This window comes from Microcaecilia unicolor, chromosome 1 (genome assembly GCF_901765095.1).
Source record: "Microcaecilia unicolor chromosome 1, aMicUni1.1, whole genome shotgun sequence".
NCBI classification, from domain to species: domain Eukaryota; kingdom Metazoa; phylum Chordata; class Amphibia; order Gymnophiona; family Siphonopidae; genus Microcaecilia; species Microcaecilia unicolor.
Window position 1 is genome coordinate 769,123,153 of NC_044031.1, and position 13,443 is coordinate 769,136,595.

At 48.8% G+C, this 13,443-nt stretch overlaps 1 protein-coding gene across 1 annotated transcript in view; it reads right to left on the reverse strand.

The window, feature by feature from the left end:
- The window catches only part of UACA (uveal autoantigen with coiled-coil domains and ankyrin repeats), a 146,925-nt gene that overhangs the window by 101,658 nt on the left and 31,824 nt on the right, over positions 1-13,443 (reverse strand). The window contains 1 exon segment of the mRNA XM_030189816.1: positions 1,787-1,851. Coding sequence (XP_030045676.1) covers positions 1,787-1,851 — 65 coding nt within the window.

The window sequence follows — 13,443 nt, forward strand, 5'->3', positions numbered from 1 at the left end:
TCCTCAGAAAACTGGTCTTCAGGAAACCATGAGTCTCTTCTAAAGATGGCATTTCCTGCTCAGGGACAAAAGAAAAATCCTCTTTTGCCTTCAAAGACTGTCAAAGACAGCCATAGAGGAACCCTCCAGAGATCTCTTTCCTGGACAGTCTCCTGGAACAGCCTTGTGCAGCAGAAATGCTTGGTACATCTGTACCACAAATTCAGGCGGGAATCCTCCTTCACCCGCTGAAACCACGGGCGTCTGAGAAGCAGGCAGGGGTGCAGCACTCAAGGAATCCAAAATGGAGGCGCTTCCTGCCAAAAACGGCACCGGCAACGAGGCTGACCCGACCGCAGCTGAAGCGCCCGCATCTGACCCTCCCCGCCAACGGTGCCAATTTTTTTTTTTTTGTTACATTTGTACCCCGCGCTTTCCCACTCATGGCAGGCTCAATGCGGCGGGCAATGGAGGGTTAAGTGACTTGCCCAGAGTCACAAGGAGCTGCCTGTGCCGGGAATCAAACTCAGTTCCTGAGGATCAAAGTCCACCACCCTAACCACTAGGCCACTTCTCGGATTTTACGGCCCCTGCACCCTGCTCTAGCAAAACCTCTGCTGCGGTGCAAAATTTACAGACACCACTTGCGCCTAGGCCACGCCTCTGACATACAGAGCATCGGCAAAGTTTCTCTGACATTGCTGACGGCTGCCCCAAAGACTGCAACGAAAAACGCAAAGGCACCAAACAAAAAGAAAACAGAATATAGGAGCTGCTCCACTGAAAGCCAAACACGGGTTTCTTTTTTTTTTTTTTTTAAAGACAGTGAGCTTTCCAGCAAATTAAAGGAGCCCAGCTCCAAACAATATCAGGGATGATATGGGGGGAGGGACTTGGCCTCCCAAGTATAACACCCCCAAGGCACTGAGAGACCCCCACGGGCCTCTGCCTCTCTGTGACAGGCTTTTTTTTTTTCAACAAGATGCACAGAACAAAGCAACTCAGCAGAAAGAATCTTTTAAATAAAGACAAAGAGAAATAATACAGAATAGAAAAAATATAGAGAATGAGACTGAAGGGCTCACCACCTTCCACCTGCTGGAGACTGAGATTAATGGGTCTTTCTCTAGTTGGCAAAGGCTCTTATTGGCTCTCTAGAGTCACAGTTGTTTTCTCAGTCTCCACCTGCTGGAAGGCATGCACAACCTATCAGTCACATTCTGGGCCGGTCCGGAGGGACGCTAAGGAACATGTAATTTTTTCAGACTGCTTATGAACCCATGACATGAAAAACAAAAAAAAGCAGCCACTCTCAACATTTTGGATCTGCTACTGTAGTCAACCAGAGACGGCCATATATACCAACAGCAAGAACTACTGGCCACTTTAAAATATGGCATATGCTTATAAGAACATAAGACTAGCAGGAGCAGGACTGAATTACAGTCAATCTCATATTATGAAATCATGAAATCATGACATACACACAGTCCTTATCACGAGAAGAGCCAGCAGCAGAAGATAGTGTGCAATTCAGGCAACTAGACTGAGCACCCTGGACCCAAATCCAGCATATCTGAAAATTGCAATGTGGCGATTAGAGGGTGTGGTGAGGACAGACTAATTCCCTGCCGTTGTCACTGTACCAGGGAGAAAGAGTGTTGATGAGGGAGGACTACGATCTCCAGACTTTCAATGTTTTTGTAGCTCAACCACACATCCTTAATATACTTAAGATGCACTTGAAAACGAGGGGCGGGTATGCTGAGCCTCTAAGCAGATGATTTCTATCTGTATTCATACTTACCTGCAAGAGTTTCTGCAAACACAAAGAGTGTCCATATTTAGCAGCCAGATGCAGAGCATTTCGTCCTGAAAAACAAAATCAGTTTTAGGCAAGCTAATTTAAAATTTCAGAAAAGCTACCATCGTAAGTCCGTACTGCACAAAAGTGACAATTCTTTGTGAGAGTAGGAGGGGGTTTCTTCTCCTATTCATTCAGATCACACTAAACAGACTAATATGCAACATCTTTTCTTTCCTTCACTAATGTGTGTATGTATGTACTAAGAATACAGATGTGCACACCAGGGGCATAGCTACAGGGGGCCTAGGCCCCCCCCAGCCCAGTATAAGAGGCTTGTGGCAGCCCAACACAGCAATCACAACAGAGCAGTTTCCTTACCCCCTCCCCCCCCCCCCCCCCCCCACAAGGCATGCTGCCATCTTGCATCTCTTCTACTCCCTTGATCGCTGCCAGTAGCAGAACTGCAGTGATTACAGCAGTCTGCCTCAGAGCTTCGGCCTCTCAGCCACACTCCTGCCTATGTGGAACAGAAGTTGCATCAGAGGAGGCAGGACGTGTAGCGGGGAAGGCCAAGGCTCTGAGGGAGGGAAAGGGAGACTAGCTGGAACTGCACCGGGGGAGGGAGGTAAGGAGAAAGATGCAGGTACTGCTCTGCTGGACCTTTTTTTTTTTTTTTGGGGGGGGGGGGGGAGAGAGAAGTGCACGTACTGCTCTGCTAGATCTTTTTTGGGGGCAGGGTGATGGGCAGAGGAAGAGGTGCTACACCTGGGGGGAGGAAAGGGGAGAGATGGGGGGAAGAGAAGTGTAGGTCCTGCTCTGCTAGACCTTTTCAGGGGTGGGGGGATTGATGGACAGAGAGAAAGAGGTGCTGGACCCCAGAGGAGATTATTAGGTGTGGACAAGAGAGAGAGACTGAACTTGGGGAAGGGAGGCGAGACACTGGACCATGAAGGGGCGGAGAGAGAGACATATAGATCCCATAGTAGGGGATGCTGGGTACTGAGGGAGCATAGGGACAGGGACAATGCTGAACACAGAGGGGACATGCAAACAGGATGGATAGGGACAGAGAAACGATGGATAGTGGACATGGATAGAGAGAAAATGTCAAATGGACATGAGATCCTGCAAAGACAAGAAACAAAAATAGAGAAATTTAGACAAGACATACTGGGACCAAATCCAATAGAAAAATAAAATGTTCAGAAAACAAAGGTTTAAAAAAAAGTATTTTATTTTGAATTTATTAATTGGAATACGTTAGCTTTTAGAAATGTGCATCTCTAATATTTTGCATTTAAGTTTCCATTTCTGCTGTGTGCAGAATCTGACCTTGAGGTTTCTAGTTCGTATGTTTGCCTTCATATCTTTATTACTGATTTGTGGTCCCTTGTTTCTTATTTGTTGAGAGTCTGTGTTTTGTGTGTGTGCCCAAGGTGTGGTATTCTACTATCATGACCTGAACATGTATACCCTGGCGAAAAGGAGAAACAGGGGTGATATGATACAGACATTCAAACAAACCTTTTCTGGAGATGGAAAGGCGGTAGAACTAGAGGGCACGATACGAGATTGAAGGGGGGCAGACTCAAGAAAAATGTCAGGAAGTATTTTTTCATGGAGAGAGTGGTGGATGCTTGGAATGCCCTCCCGCGGGAGGTGGTGGAGATGAAAACGGTAACGGAATTCAAACATGCGTGGGATAAACATAAAGGAAACCTGTTCGGAAGGAAGGGATCCTCAGGAGCTTTGCGGAGATTGGATAGCAGAGGCGGGGCTAGTGCTGGGCAGACTTATACGGTCTGTGCCCTGAAAAAGACAGATACAAATCAAAGTAAGGTATACACAAAAAGTAGCACATATGAGTTTATCTTGTTGGGCAGACTGGATGGACCGTGCAGGTAGAGTGGTTACTTACCTGTAACAGGTGTTCTCCGAAGACAGCAGGCTGCATATTCTCACAAGTGGGTGACGCCACGTCGGCCCCGGAGGATTTTAAAGCAAAATCTCAAAATCTCTTTACGGCGTTCCGTCGCGCGAGCGATCGTACTGCGCATGTGCGCACACCTCTTCCCGCTCGCCGTGCGGACACGCCCCTCAGTTAAATCCAAAAGATGGAGGAGACAACTCCAAAAGGGGAAGGTGGGAGGGTTTGTGAGAATATGCAGCCTGCTATCTTCGGAGAACACCTGTTACAGGTAAGTAACCACTCTTTCTCCAAAGACAAGCAGGCTGATATTCTCACAAGTGGGGTATCCCTAGCTTCCAGGCTTACACAACACAACAAACAGTGGTCAATTGAGTCTCGCAACGGCGAGGCCAGAATAAAATTGACTTGAAAAGAAGAAATATCTAAATGAGTGTAGCCTGGAACAGAACAAAAATGGGCTTAGGAGGGTTGGAGTTGGATTCTAAACCCCAAAGAAGTTCTGCAGCCCCGACTGCCCAAACCGACTGACGAGTCGGCTATTGCTGAAGGCAGTAGTAAGATGAAAATGTGTGGACTGATGACCACACCGCAGCTTTGCAGATCTCTTCAATAGTGACTGATCTTAGATGAACCACCGACTTAGCCATGGCTCTAATTTTGTGAGCCGTGACATGGCCTTCTAGAGTCAGTCCAGCTTGGACAAAAATGAAGGAGATGCACTCTGCTATCCAAGAAGAAATTATGCAGTTTCTGACAGCAACTGGCATTAAAAGAAATAAACAACTGGGCGGACCGTCCGAGGGAGCTCGTCTGCTCCACGCAAAAAGTGCGGAGCTTGCTTTCGCCAGGGCTTGTAAGATGAGGGAGAAAGAATGTTGGCAAGACAACTGACTGGATCAGCTGGTACTCTGATACCAGCGCCAGTAAGAACTTTGTCTGCATGCAGAGAACTACTCTGTTAAGATGAGAAGTAAGGTAAGGCGCTTGAGCTACTATAGACCGAAGCTCACCGACCTTACGAGTTGAAGGAACAGCCACTAAGGAAAACGACCTTCCAGGTCCAATACTTCAGATGGCAGGAATCCAGTGGCCCGAATTGAGCTTGCAGCAGCTGGATGAAAACGACATTGGGACCCCAAGATACTGGATAAGGAGTGATAGGAACTCTGACCGAAGCATAAGAGCCAACTGTCAAAACTATTGTGGGTGCTAAGCCCAACAGAAATAATCTCCCCTAGACACATACAAGGAATTCTCTCAATATTGGGGGAGAGATAAACCTCTCGTGAAGTGGACAGCTAAAGGCTGACCTTTCACACGTTGATGATAAGCTCTATTGCACAAAGATGAATACTGACAGAGTTGGTCTTGAGACCAGACTCAGACAGGTGTAGAAAGAACTCAAGCAAGGTCTGTATAAGACAAGATGCAGGATCTAGGGCCTTGCTGTCACACTAGACGGCAAACCTCTTCCATGAAAAAGAATAACACCTCTTTGTGAAATCTTTTCTGAAAGCAAGCAAGAGTCGGGAGACACTCTGGAAAACTCAACGAAACCCCACTCTCAACATCCAGACCGTGTGAGCCAGAGATTGGAGGTTGGGATGTAGAAGTGCCCTCTCGTTCTGCGTAATGAGAGCTGGAAAACATTCCAACTCCAGAAGAAGAGGGAATCCTATCTGACGCAGCTAGAAAAGAGCAATCAGAATCATGGCTCCACAATCTTGCTTGAGAAACAGCAAAGTCTTTTCCACCAGATGTATGGGAGGATACGCATACGGAAAACCTGTCTCCCAAAGAAGGAGAAAGGCATCCGATGGTAGCCTGCCGTGAACCTGCAGCCTGGAACAGAACTGAGGGACTTTGCGATTGGACTAAGTAGCAAAAAGATCCACTGAGGGGTCTTTCGAACTATAGGCATGCTCAACTGTAGCATTATCCTGCTCAGCCTGTCGGCCAGACTGCTGTTTACGCCAATTAGATAAGTGGCTTGGAGAAAACATGCCGCATTGCGGGCCCACCGCTACATCTGCATGGCATCCTAACTCAGAGGGCAAGATCCAGTACTCCTTTGTTATCGAGTACATCACAACCCGATTGTTTGTTGAATTAAAATAATTTGGTTGGATAGCCAGGAGGGATGCAACCTTCGTCAGCAGCTTTTGACTGAGTAAGATGCCTCAGAATCAAAATAGAGAGAATTAACCACCTCTGAGGGGGATACCGAAGACTGGCGAACAGTCGGGTTACATCCTCTAGATACCCTAAACTTGATACCACTGGGAAGCTAGGATGCACTGAGCGGATGTCATGTGCAAAAGTGCCATGGGAGTTACATGAACTGCGGAAGCCATGTGTCTAGAAGTCTCAATATGTACTGTGCTGTAATCTGTTGAGACGGGCAATCATCGTGTGAAGGGAACACATGCACTCCCAGTCCATGAAGATACGCTGCAACAACAGCCAGGCACTAGGAAAAAAACATACTCTGGATGCAAAGAGAGTATAAGTATCCTGTAAATCCAGAGAGCATAACCAATCGTTTTCCTGAAGTATGGGAAGAAGGATGCCCAGGGAAAGCATCCTGAACCAAATCTGTTTAGGCCCCTTATGTTTATGATGGGACGCAACCCACAAAGAAAGACCTGGAATAGAATCTCAACCCTTCTTGCCCTGGTGGAACGGGCTCGACTGCATTGGCGCTGAGAAAAGCAGAGAGTTCCTCTGCAAGTACTCACTTTTGATGGAAGCTAAAGGATTAAGCTTCCAATGAACAATGTGGAGGGTTTGATTCCAGATTGAGAATGTATCCTAACCGGACTAGTTGAAAAACCCCACCGGTTGGAGGATAAAGAAGTCACCTTTGGTGGAGAAAATGTAAACTTCCCCCCGACAGGCAGAATGGCCGGTACGGACATTTTTTTTTTTTTTTTTTTTAGTGGCTATACTGAATTGGAGCCAGTCAAAAACCCCTCTGTTTCCTGGGGAATAGCTGCAGGGGCCTGATTAGGTGCACGCCGCTGACTAGAACGAGCGTGCTGAGGCATAGCCCGAACCGGCTGTCGAGAAGTAGGAGTATAGGTACGACCCCTTAAGGCACAAGGAAAACTACTCCTCTCTCTAAAGAACTTCCAAGATGAGGAAGTGTATGTACAGCATATCTACAGTTTTCTGCTGAGTCTCCTCCTCCAGGAGAGAGGCACACAGTCATGAGACTCTGCGCATCACTGTACCTAGAGCAGAAATCTAGGTGTTACATTACAAGTGTCGAAAATGCCCTTGGACAGGAACCTGCGACACACCGTGTGCTACCTGACCACTTGGTGAAAAAGTCTAGCCTACTCCGGTGGGAATGCTCGTAAAGATCTGACAAGACTTGATTTGGGATGCGATCATGCCAGCCTGGTACGCCATTCTCCAAAAGAGGCTAAGGATGTATGCTCTGGCCCCGGGGGCGCCAAAGTAAGTTCTTAAAACTCCTATCTGTTCTGAGTGCAGAAGACTCAGGTGAAGATAGTAGTCCAGGACCTCTAGCATCTGGGCATTGGGATTCACAATCTCCACTGTAATGTCAGATGACCATCATTGAACTGAACTAACTACTCAAACAGAGCAGCTCAGATCCAAACACGTCCGATATGGAGGCTACTATGGGTCGAGAAGTTGCCCCAGTAGGGTGCGAACACCCATACCAGAGGCAGCATCGGTGAAGGAGACCAGGTGAAAAGCCAGATGCCGCAGGAGGCGGTAGCACCCATGGCATCCAATGGTACCCATGGTCCCGAAGCCAAGGACAAAGTCTGGAAATGCAAGGGAATCGAAACCAGACTGCTAGACCATGGCACCGACGGTACCGATGATACACATGGTACCGATGGACCCCGGTACCAATGGTACCCATGGTACTTGGTACCGATGATAGTCATGGTATCTGGTATCGATGGTACCCATGATACCTGGTACCGATGGTAACCATGACATGTAGTACCAATGGTACCCATGATATCCGGCACCAACAGCACCGACGGTACCGATGGTACACATGGCACCGACGGTGCTCATGACACCTGGTACCAATGGCACCCATGGTACCTGGTCATGATATCTGGTATCGATGGTACTCATGTGCCGACGGCATCCATGATACCTGATACCCATGTATCCACGGTACCGACGATACCTGATACTATGGTACCGATGGCAGTCATGATACTCGGTACCGATGGGCGATGATACCTGGTACCGATAGTCGATGGTGCCCATGATACCTGGTGCCGATGGTGCCCATGATTCCCGGTACCGACAGCACCCATGGCACCGATGACACTCGGCATCAACGGCACCCATGGTACCGATGATACCCGGTGCCGACGGGACCCATGGTACCGATGATACCCGGTACCGACGGGACCCATGACACCGACCATGGTACCAATGTAGTTGGCATCGATACTCCTCAGTACCGACGCACCGATGATATTCGGTACCGACAGTACCCATGGCACCGATGATACTCGGTACCGACGGCACTCATGGCACCGATGATACCCGGTACCGACAGCACCCATGGCACCGATGACACTCGGCATCGACGGCACCCATGGTACCGATGATACCCGGTGCCGACGGGACCCATGGTACCGATGATACCCGGTACCGACGGGACCCATGACACCGACCATGGTACCAATGTAGTTGGCATCGATACTCCTCGGTACCGACGCACCGATGATATTCGGTACCGACAGTACCCATGGCACCGATGATACTCGGTACCGACGGCACTCATGGCACCGATGATACCCGGTACCGACAGCACCCATGGCACCGATGACACTCGGCATCGACGGCACCCATGGTACCGATGATACCCGGTGCCGACGGGACCCATGGTACCGATGATACCTGGTACCGACGTACCGGTGCATCGACGTCCAATGCCAGGATACCTCCATAACAGAGGGAGCAACGCTCTCGGCACCGACTGATGTCTGAAGCCCGGATACCTCCATAACCGAGGGAGCAAAGCTCTGGGCATCTCCTTTGGGCATCCCTGGCAGAGTAGAATACGTCTCGTTACTTTGAGACACTACTTGCGCTTCACAGGGAGATGATCCGGCCCAAGACACATCCGCCGATGCGCCCGAATGACCTGCCAAGCAGGAGGCGCCGAGGCAGGTGGAGACCTATTCGATGCATAACTATACCCAGCGTGCATCGGTCTCTGTCGGACTCCAGAATGATCTCCTTTGGGCATCCCTGGCAGAGTAGAATACGTCTCGTTTCTTTGAGACATTACTTGCGCTTCACAGGGAGATGATCCGGCCCAAGACACATCCTCCGATGCGCCCGAATGACCTGCAGAGCAGGAGGCGCCGAGGCGGGTGGAGACTCACTTCAAAGGTTACACCACTGATATTGTGTCACCAGGTTGCCCATTCAGTGGCTGACCAGGGATGCACCTGCTTAGGTTCCTGGTTTTTCCTGTGACATACACCTTTACCACTTGTGGGGCTTAAAGAGAGTGGTGTGCTGGAGCAGGCTGTCACAGCTCTGGAGAGCCGTTTGTAAAGTTTTAATAAATGGATCATAAAAATGTGGGCTTGTTTAGTTTGCTGGCTAGAGAGAGCCCACAGATAACAATATACCAGCACTTTCAAGAAAAAAGAAAAGAGAAGCTTATATGCTTTGTTCAGGCACAGCCCCTTGTGACTCTGGCAATTACTTAAATTTTTTCTTGCCTCAGGTACAAAAAATACCTGTATATATAAGCCACAATGAGCCTGCCATGAAAAGTACAAATGAAAAAATAAAAAAGAGATTTAACTCCGAAGACCTGAAGAAAACACGAAGCCCTAACGAACTCCGTGTCTCCTCAGACGCGGAAAAAGAAAAACTGAGGGGCGTGTCCGCACGGCGAGCGGGAAGAGGTGTGCGCACATGCGCAGTACGATCGCTCGCGCGACGGAACGCCGTAAAGAGATTTTGCTTTAAAATCCTCCGGGGCCGACGTGGCGTCACCCACTTGTGAGAATATCAGCCTGCTTGTCTTTGGAGAACTTTTTCTGCCGTCATCTACTATGTTATGTTACTATGTAGGGTCAGTGTAGGGTTTTGTTTGTGAAAGTGGTTTCTAAAAATATTCGGAAAATTATTATTATTATTTAGTAGCATTTGTATCCCACATTTTCCCACCTATTTGCAGGCTCAATGTGGCTTACATTTGCCGTAGTGGCGATTGCTATTTCCGGACTACAGAGTTGCACATGGTTTTACAATCAAGTGCGTACATACATAGTATATGAATACATTGTGATGGAGGAAGTGACGTCACGGCCCAAGATGGTGGTGCGATCGTGGAGCCCCGAAGGGGCTGATGTGAAAAAGCGCTGGAAAACTTACCCTATTGGAGAGAGGACTGCAGCAAACGCATTGGAGCGCAGGTCCCGGGCTATGCCGCCCAAAAAATCGCTGGAGCAGTTCCGATTCACACCGGAACGAAGCGGGACGGCGAGCAAGGGGAAGGAGAGTTCGGAGCTGCGGGGAAAGAAAATGGCGCCGGTAATGGAATCCCCGGAACATACAGAGCGAACGGAGGACAGCCCGGAGGAAGTGAGCATGATGCCGGCGGCTGTGGCTGGGCTACTGAAAGATTTGAAGGCAGAGTTTGCGGGAGTCAGAAAGGACGTCCAAAGTGCCCTTAAAGATATACGGGCGGAAATTTCGGAATTAGGATCCCGCATAGGTGAGGTGGAGGAGGGGATGGGGACCATGCGGTCAGAACTGGAGTCAGTTAAAAAACGAGTGTTTGTGGAACAGGAGGAATTGAAGCAGCTTAGAGAACAAGTGGAGGATCTCGAGAACAGGTCCCGCCGCAATAATTTACGCTTTAAGGGGATCCCCGAGCTGGACCTTTTTAATAACTGTGAGGCTGTAGTTCGGGAACTTTGCCAACATATACTGGCCTCAGATTCGGTGGCTTCCCCTCCTGAAATCCGAATACAAAGGGCCCATCGTGCGGCGGGGCCGCGGAGAGATTCGAATCCAAGAGATGTGGTGGCCTGTTTCCTAGACTTTCCTATAAAAGAGCAAATTCTGAGGAAAGCACGGCTGAGTAAAGAATTTGAATGGAAAACTTATAAGATAGGGGTTTTCCAGGACCTGGCTCGCGTCACGCTGCAAAAACGAGGGAGCTTCAGAGAAGTCACCGGATTCATGAGAGCTAGGGGGATCAGATACAGATGGCTTTTCCCCTTTGCGGTGTGGATTACCGTGGAAGGAAAATCCCGCAAAGTTACAACAGTGACGGAAGCATGGGCGGCACTACGTTCTATGGGATGCAAGGACATACCTGCACAGACCCGGGAATCAAGAGAAGAAGCAGCACCAAGGAGAGACTCTGCATGGCAGGTTGTAGTGGAACACGGGAAAAAAGGGGATAAACAAATAGCTTGAGGCCTGATTGGGTCTGGTATTGACTAACTCTGGCAAGTGGAGAACTAAGGTGGTTGTACCACCCTCCCCCCCCCCCCCCCCCTTCTCTCTCTCTTTTTTTTTTTTTGATAATAGAGAGCAGGCGGTTGGTAAAAAGGATGGCGCTGGGAGGCTATGAAAGGCTTATGAGCAGAGATGCCAACCAGACTGGAAAAGAATAAGCTGGAGGGCGAATGGAGACTACATGCTGCACCTTTTGAGAGCGAGATGACTGACAAACAGCTAAGACTTGCCTGAGAACATATTGGGTTTGGTTGAACTCAGGCTGATGGGAAGATATGAACGACTTGCAATCGGGGGCTCCAGCCAGATTGGGGGGGTGGGGGTGGGGCTGTATCTTGAAGAGAGAGATGTCTGGTAATCAACTAAGTAATGCCCCCCCCCCCCTTTTTTTTTTTTTTTTACTTTACTACTATTATTAGTTAGTGGAGCCTTTGATCTGATACAGTGTCCTGATAGTACTTTGGGGATTGCTACAACTGACATTGTAAGTCGGGAATGTTAAAGTGTTATGTCCGGAGGGGGGGGGGTTGTGGTGAACAGAGGGTGGTTGATCTCATTATACAGATCCATGCCTCTGGGCGGCTACGTACTTGTTCCTCAATGGCTGATCTTGTACAACAGAGATCGGCAAAGGGTGGGGGGATGGGTAGGGAGGGAGGGGATAAGGGAAAGGGGAATGGTAAGGTGGGAGGGGGAGGGGGGAACAGAGGGAGGGTTGTGGTAGGTTCATGGAATGTGAATGGACTTAACAACCAGGGGAAACGCAGTCGAGTATTCAAAGAACTAAATAGATTAAACTGGGAGATCACGATGCTTCAGGAAACACACTTAAGGCCAAGGGACGCACATTTGCTGCGACGCAGGCCATATCGAGAAGTTCTGGTCCACCAGGGTAAAGAGAACAGGAGAGTAGGAGGAGTGGCGATATTAGTGAAGCACAATTGTGGGTTGATAATACAAGAGGAATTTCGGGACTCGAGTGGCAGATGCTTGGGTATCAGGGGACTGTGGCAGGGTAGGGAGATCACACTTCTCAATCTGTATGCACCCAATGAAGATCAGAGGCAATTTTTTGACAACCTGATGAAGGAAATACAGGGGTTCATTAGAGGTCAGGTTATTATAGGAGGTGACTTTAACCTGGTTCCGGATATAGTGCTGGACCACTCGTCAAAGGGCACGGGGCAAGCGGGGAGTGTTGGGCGTAAGGCTATGAAGCGATTTTTGAAAGAAAACGAGGTGGTTGACTGCTGGAGATTAATGCATGGGACACAGAGAGATTACACACATTTCTCACATGCGGCTCAGACCTATGCGAGACTGGATAGCTTATGGGTTCATCAAAATAGCTGGCCCATGGTAGAAGCAGCCGAAATTGAACCATGTCATGTCTCCGACCATGCGCCCATCTGGATAAAGCTTAAGGGATTGGGAGGCAAGTCGGGTAGAGGGGTGTGGAAGTTAAATGACACCTTATTGGGGGATGAAGTGGTAAGGGAGGAAATTAGACAAACAATGCAGGACTTCTATCAATTTAATGATAATGGGGAGGTTAAGGATGAGACGCTCTGGGATGCAATGAAAGCAGTAATTAGGAGTGTTGATAAAGTGGGGGGCGAGGAAGAAGAGAGAGCGCGGGCAACAGTTATTAGAGTTGCGAACGCGACTGATCAAGGTGGAAAAGCAACACAAACAGCGTCCTACGCCACAGTTGGGAGAGGAACTTAAAAGGATAAGGGGAGCACTGGCTCAGTGGCAGATGATTGAAATAGATTATATGCGAGCCAGACTGAAACAGCAGACCTTTGAATTTGCCAATAAGGCAGGAGCCTATTTGGCTCGGATGTTAAGAGCTAGACGATCCAAGGCGCTGATTCAACAATTGAGGGATGGTAGAGGTGGATGGCATCATACTGATACTGATATTGCGGGGAGCTTTGAGGCCTACTATAAGGAGCTATATAAAAAGGAGGGGAGTAAGACAATGGGGGAAATTGTCCAATATCTTGACAAGATAGAATTGAAATGTTTAAATGAGGCCGAAAAGGCCCGTTTGGGAGAGCCGCTCAGACTGGGAGAGGTGCAGAGGGTCATTCAGAATCTACCGAACGGGAAAGCCCCGGGATTGGATGGGTATACGGCCCGGTTTTATAAGTGCTTCATAGAAGAACTAGGGCCCCGGCTTCTTAGACTAGGGAATGGAATATTAGAGGGGGGGGGGGATTTACGA